The following is a 7,081-nucleotide window of genomic DNA, read 5'->3' as shown; positions in this document are numbered from 1 at the left end:
TGCAGAGGGTTGCCATGCCCTCCTCCAGGGGATCTTCCCAACCCAGGGATAAAACCTAGGTCTCCTGCATTGCAGGCGGATTCTTTATCATCTGAGGCACCAAAGCAGCCCAGGACTCCTGGATACAAAAGCCATACCTAGTATTTCTTAAGCTATTTAAATAAAGGATCAATTTTTACCAAGCATCCATGAGTCAGTACTTTTTAGGAAAACAGTAAAATGAGGACTATTGAAAAAAAAAAAAACTAAAATACAAATTATAAACCCATATTAAAAAATTACTGAAGCCAACACCCTTAAAATTACTTTCTAAAATTTCTATAAAGAATATAAATGGTTCCCCACAACTCCTGTTCTTATTGGGTCCTGGACTGACAATAAGTAGTTTGCCAACCAGCACCAGCCCAAGGACTATAAATACACCGAGTAATAGTGGACTGTGCTTTGCTCTGCTTACTTTCTTCTTGCATACTCATATTACTCCAGGACTTTCCCCACTACCTGATGTTCTCAACTAAAGGAAATTTTTTGCTACAGAGAGGAAATTAGAGCCCTGATAGCATTGACTCTGGTCCCCATCTCCCACCAAATTTCTATTTCAAACTTGGTTTTTTTCTCCAAGTTTCTGAACAAAGCTTCCAACAGGATCCTCAGAGATACACCTTTTGTTAGGAACTGGACCTTCCACTTATGCCACCTTAATGAGATACCTGGCTCCAAGAGTCATTTCTGGAGAACAATTCCAGGAATTCATCTCAAAGGGACAAGCAACAACAGTCCTAGGGGATTCTATTAGAGCCTTCCTTTCTCTCCCAACACACAAAAAAGGCACTCATCCTCACAGAATGTATGTAAGTAACCATGTTCCTTAATGGAGGAGAGCATTCACTGGTTAATTGACATTGTCAGATATTCAGTGCACAACTACTACACAAGTAAGTGGAAAACATCTGCTTCACACAGTTCTCTTTGGAAATCAGCATCAGCAATTCCGGCTGTAAAAGGTGAGTGCAGTAATCATGGATTTTATTTAAATAATTTAAATTTTCACTTGTTCTATGAGAAATTAAAAATGAAAGAAACTCAACAACTTTGTTTTGTGACCCCTGTGGAAACTGTGGCCTCAGCAAGATTTGCACTGCAAGGAACAGAGACACAGACATGGAGACCAGACGTGCGGACACAGCTGAGAGTAGAAGAGGGTGGGACAGATCACGAGAGTAGCACTGAAACATATACACTACCAAATGTAAAACAGAAAGCTGGTGGAAAGATGCTGCATAACCCAGGGAGCTCCGCTCAGTGTTCCGTTACACCTAGAGGAGTGGAATGCATGGGGAGTGGGAGGGACGTTCAAGAGGGAGGGGACGTATGTATGCTTATTGCTGATTCATGCTGTTGTATGGAAGAAACACATCATTGTAAAGCAGCTATCCTCCAATTAAAAAAAAATTTTAAGAGAAAAAAATATATTTGCACTGCAGAATTTTGGGTGTCATCTGGACACCCAAAGCAGACTTCCCATTAGAACCCCAAGTGCAATGTGGAGGGTCTTTACAGTCAAAGCCACTGCTAAGCTTGTGTAACTGCAGCTATGAAAAAGAAATAAGAAAGAAATGACTTGATATTCAGGTTTATGAGGCTCTTAGCCCTATTCCCCCTGGTCATTATCAAACATAACCCATTCATTGAGGGAAACTTTTGGGAAGAGTCAGAATCCCTGAGCCAAATAGGGAAGCATAAATGGGATGCCACAGAGCTCTAGAAAGACTGGTAGGTAGTCAGTGGAGAGGAAGGAAAGGGCAAGAATCAGCTGCTAGATTATGCATATAACTATGAATGACATGGTCCAGAACTAAGAAGGCATCAGATACCATGCTTCCTGACCTCTTTTGGATTTGTGAAAAATTTTCTGACATGTGTTGAAAGAAAATTTATGCTTCTCATAAAAATTTTAAATAATTGAAAATCTATCCACTCTTCATTTTTACTTAATGAAAATAGTTACTTAGCTCTAATGTTTGGCCAAACACCTTTAAAGATTTTGCAGATGGATATCATTTCTTTTAATCTCACAGCAAAGTTGCTTTATGGGAACAATTATTCCCATTTTACAAAAAACAGAAACAAAAAAATGACAGAGAGATTTAAGTGTTATGTGGAAGTGACAACAGATGGACACTGGAAGGATCTGAGTTTTTCATCTCCAGTATCCATGACTGTTCTCAGCACAGACTGAAGCTCACACTGTGTGCACAGTGAATGCTGAGTTAGTCTCCTTGAACTCTGCTTGAATCAGAAGGCAAAGAGCACACGTGCTCAGCGCTTGGCTCAGTCCTCAGATGAGATTCTGTCAAAGAACTAAGACCCACCAATAGAAATACTAAATACTCTTCTATTCTAAAGCAAGAAATTTTCAAGAATTTTGAAGACATTTGTATTGATATTTGTCATTTTTGCTAAGTGTTTCACGCTTTAAGAATTAAAATAATATTTTAAGCAGAATATTGTCTCTTTACAAAAATTAGAACCAATAACACTGAATAGAAAATGTTAATGTTCATGACTCTAAAGCACAAGTTGAAAGGAAGATATAAGGACATACATTTTGAAAAGTTATTAGAGACAGAATATGAAGCTCCATGAACACCAACCACACTTGAGTTGAACATATATTCTATCCAGCATTTCAATTATGAAGATTATTCAGGAAATTGGGACATCAGTTCAGTTCAGTTGTTCAGTCGTGTCCGACTCTTTGTGACCCCATGAATCACAGCACGCCAAGCCTCCCTGTCCATCACCAACTCCCAGAGTTTACCAAAACCCATGTCCATCAAGTCGGTGATGCCATCCAGCCATCTCATCCTCTGTCGTCCCCTTCTCCTCCTGCCCCCAATCCCTCCCAGCATCAGAGTCTTTTCCAATGAGTCAACTCTTTGCATGAGGTGGCCAAAGTATTGGAGTTTCAGCTTTAGCATCAGTCCTTCCAAAGAACACCAGGACTGGTCTCCTTTAGAATGGACTGGTTGGATCTCCTTGCAGTCCAAGGGACTCTCAAGAGTCTTCTCCAACACCACAGTTCAAAAGCATCAGTTCTTTGGCACTCAGCTTTCTTCATACTTGATTGATACAACTAAGTGAATATGCAAATTACAAAATGTAATATATACATGATTACAAATATGTCAATGTGTGCCTGCATGCATGCTCAGTCATGTTTGACCCTTTGCAATACCATGGACTGTTGCCTTCCATGCTCCTCTGTCAGATTCCCCAGGCAAGAATACTGGAGTGGGTTGCCATTTCTTTCTCCAGGGGATCTTCCTGACTCAGACATCAAACCTGTGTCTCCCAAATCTCCTGCATTGGCAGGTGGATTCTTTACCAATGAGCCACCTCAGAAGCCCCAAATATGTCAATACTATTAACATATGCCTCATAATTAAAATAAATCCATATGGATTTTGATGATTGTTAAAGTTGAATAGTAGGTAAAATTCTCTTTTGTTTTTAACTATATGTGAAAAATTAAAAGAAAATGCAGGTAAAAAGAATTTGTAGATCTTCAGAATTTAACTACATTTAGCTGAAATTAATGGAAAGAAAAGTGTACATAAGTGAAGTTTTCAAATCTCGAGAGTAAATCTCAGATTAACTTATTTCATTTTATAATACTTTCTTACAGAAACATTTTAAAATTATTTCTATACTTCTCATTCTAATAAGTATAACCTTTTAATATTTTCATTGAGTCTTTAATACAGCTCCAAATGTTACATTGGACTGTAGTGATTTCTGTTTATTCTCTTAATAATTTGTCATTAATTCTACTTTCTCAGGACTGTCTCAAAACAGAAGAACTTTGCCTTTGTCACAACACAATGGCAAAACATGGAGACAGTACTAAGCTTTTTAGTGAAACTACAGCCAAGAAGTAAACAAAACAATGAAGATAGTTTAACATGTTGATTTAATATTTTCATTACTGTAAATCATGGAGATACTCAATGGAGAACACAGAACATACTTTTGAATTATGCCTTAAATAAATAGGAATGTGTCATATTTTACAATATTTAGCCTCACTATTACTTTATCCAACATGTGGGATTACAATAGTTCCTATAGTTAAAAGTTAAGAACAGTTATGTGTCCAAAAACAGTGGGTGATTAAATTAAGGGCTGTAAGTAGAAGTCTTAGTCACTCACTCATGTCTCAGACTCTTTGTGACCTCATGGACTGTAGCCCATCAGGCTACTCTGTCCATGGGATTCTCTAGACAAGAATACTGGAGTGGGTTGCCATTCACTTCTTCAAGGGATCTTCCCAACTCAGGGATCGAAGCTGGGTCTCCTGCACTACAGGCAGATTCTTTACTGTCTGAGCCACCAGGGGGCTAGTGACTCATTATTATGAAGCTCTCAAACACTATGTGAGGAATTATAATGTAATAAACTTTTTATGGGCTTCCTTGTCTGCTCAGTGGTAAAGAACCCACCAGTCAATGTAAGAGACATGAATTTCCCAGTCTGGGAAATCCCATGGAGAGAGGAGCCTGTGGGCTACAGTCCACGGTGTCACAAAAGAGTTGAACATGACTTAGCAACTAAACAACAAAGTTTTTATATGAAATGCAAAGAAAAATAATGACATTAAACTTTCATCTGCAATGTTATAATAGTTATATTAAAATATACAAAGGAAAAAAGTTCCTGGAAATAATTACCAAATTTGTAATAGTTAACTTGTGTGACAGTAGCCAGTTTGAGAGGAATTTTTTTTTTTAATTTCCAAGTGTTTTTCCCCAATATAATTATTCAATTTAGAAACAACATAAGCAATTATTTTATTTATGCCACACTAACAGACTTTCTATATACTAATACATATTTAATCTCTTTCTTTTCTATAAGACTTGGTTTCTCTCAACAGGGAACCTAAATTTTATTCATCTCTGGTTCCCCATGGTATAATCATTATATTGTATAAATCATGCATGAATTCATTTAACAAGTTTCTCTTCAGCACACTTTGCTCTCAAGCACTACTCATTTGTGACACAGGGATAAAACACACCATTGTTAAGGAGAATCTGCATTAACTGGGGGTAGTGAAATGTAAACACACAAACAACAACAACAACAAAACCCATAACTCTATTATAAATAATGTCAGTCTAGACATCTTCAAAGTGTGATATCAACACAAAGGAAAGTTTTCTGATTAATTCTTAGAAAGCAGAGGCAGATTTGGAGATAAATCAATCTCAAGGATGAGCAGAAGCCACCCAGGGTGTGACGGTGGGAGGTTTGAGGCCATCCAAGTGGGAGAACAAGGATTAAAGGCCAGAGAGGGTAGAATTCACTGAGGGGACTCTAAAGAGTTCAGGAAGGTTGGATTAGTGCAAGTGTTGGACGGAAATATCCAGAGAAAGCAAAGAGTCATATGCAGAGGATACATCAGAAAGTGTACACTTTCCTCTGCTAGAGAGGTTAGGTTTCCTCCTAAAGCCTGAAAAAATCATGACATTCTTAAAAGAATCCCTTTGGCAAAACTTGCTCTTAATTTCAGGAAGAGATTTCTTTGGCAAATACATTGTGAATTATAAGAACACAAGGATGAAGACAAGGAGGTAAAGAGATCAATGTAAAGGAAAAATGAACAGGATCTCAGCTAAAGTAGGGACACTAGCAGTGGAAGTATAAAAATGAATAAAGTGGGGAGCTAAATTGTAGATTTAGAAATAATCAAAAAATCATCCACAGTGCCATATTTACAGACTAGGAAGAGGAAATAATCAGTGTGAGTAGCTCTGAGGAATAACCAAAGAAATTTAGGAACAGCCAAAGAAAACTGGAAATGTGTAGAATGAATGCATTAAACAAATGAACATTCACATTTCCCTCAACAGGAACAATTCCCAGAGGACATGGAGGCTGGAAACCACACCAGTGTGACAGAGTTCATCCTTTTGGGGTTAACAGAGGATCCTACACTTCGCGTTCTCTTCTTCGTGGTATTTCTAGGCATTTATGTTGTCACCTTAATAGGCAATATCAGCATAATCACTTTAATAAGAAGTTTTTCCCATCTTCACACCCCCATGTACCTCTTCCTCAGTCATTTGGCTTTTGTAGACATTGGGTATTCCACATCAGTCACACCTATAATGCTTATAGGATTCCTCAGACATAGACTGCCCCTCCTTGTTGCTGGCTGTGAAGCCCAGCTCTGTTCTGTCGTCATGTTTGGGACAGCTGAGTGCTTCCTGCTGGCTGCCATGGCCTATGACCGCTATGTGGCCATCTGCTTGCCCCTGCTCTACTCCACCCACATGTCCCCCAGAGTCTATGTCGACTTGGTCGGGGTATCCTACCTGGGTGGGTGTGTCAATGCTTGCACATTTGCTAGTTGCTTACTGACTCTGTCTTTCTGTGGGCCAAATCAGATAGACCACTTTTTCTGTGACTTCTCCCCTCTGTTGAAACTTTCCTGCTCAGATGTCTCCATCATTGAAATTATCCCTTCCATCTCTTCTGGCTCCATCATTGCAGTCACAGTGTCTGTCATAGCTCTCTCTTACATCTGCATCCTCAACACCATCTTGAAGATGCACTCCACTGAAGGGAGACACAAGGCCTTCTCCACCTGCACCTCTCACCTCACCGCGGTCACTCTCTACTATGGAACCATTACCTTCGTTTATGTGATGCCCAAATCTAGTTACTCAACTGAGCAGAACAGAGTAGTGTCTGTGTTCTACACAGTGGTGATCCCCATGTTGAACCCCCTCATCTACAGTCTGAGGAACAGAGATGTAAAGGAGGCCCTGAGAAAGGCAAGTGTCAGAATATATTCTTAGGATCCATTCTTAACATTTCAGGTGATCTAGAAATTTCTGTTTGGCAGCATCACACCAATTGCTTAAATTGAAATCATAATACTTTTAAAATTTTATTGAAGTATAGTTGATTTACAATGTTATGGTGATTTCTGATGTACGGCAGAGTGACTCATGTATACATATATATTCTTTTCCATATTTTTTTTCTTTTATGGTTATCACAGGATATCATA

General features: G+C 38.7%; 1 protein-coding gene across 1 annotated transcript; it reads left to right on the top strand.

Annotated features, from left to right (window-relative positions):
- The first annotated feature begins 5,933 nt into the window (after nt 1-5,933).
- On the top strand, nt 5,934-6,866 carry OR5P1 (olfactory receptor family 5 subfamily P member 1). The gene has a single exon (NM_001390235.1). It carries the CDS (start codon nt 5,934-5,936, stop codon nt 6,864-6,866), a length of 933 nt encoding a protein of 310 aa, NP_001377164.1.
- Nucleotides 6,867-7,081: the final 215 nt, after the last annotated feature.

Source organism: Bos taurus, chromosome 15 (assembly GCF_002263795.3).
Source record: "Bos taurus isolate L1 Dominette 01449 registration number 42190680 breed Hereford chromosome 15, ARS-UCD2.0, whole genome shotgun sequence".
Taxonomy (NCBI): Eukaryota; Metazoa; Chordata; class Mammalia; order Artiodactyla; family Bovidae; genus Bos; species Bos taurus.
The sequence above is the reverse complement of the archived record's forward strand: the minus strand, read 5'-3'. Positions and strand labels throughout refer to the sequence as shown.

Bases quoted from the DNA above. Each gene is read 5' to 3' on its own strand.
- OR5P1 (NM_001390235.1), top strand. From the start codon at position 5,934: ATGGAGGCTGGAAACCACACCAGTGTGACAGAGTTCATCCTTTTGGGG.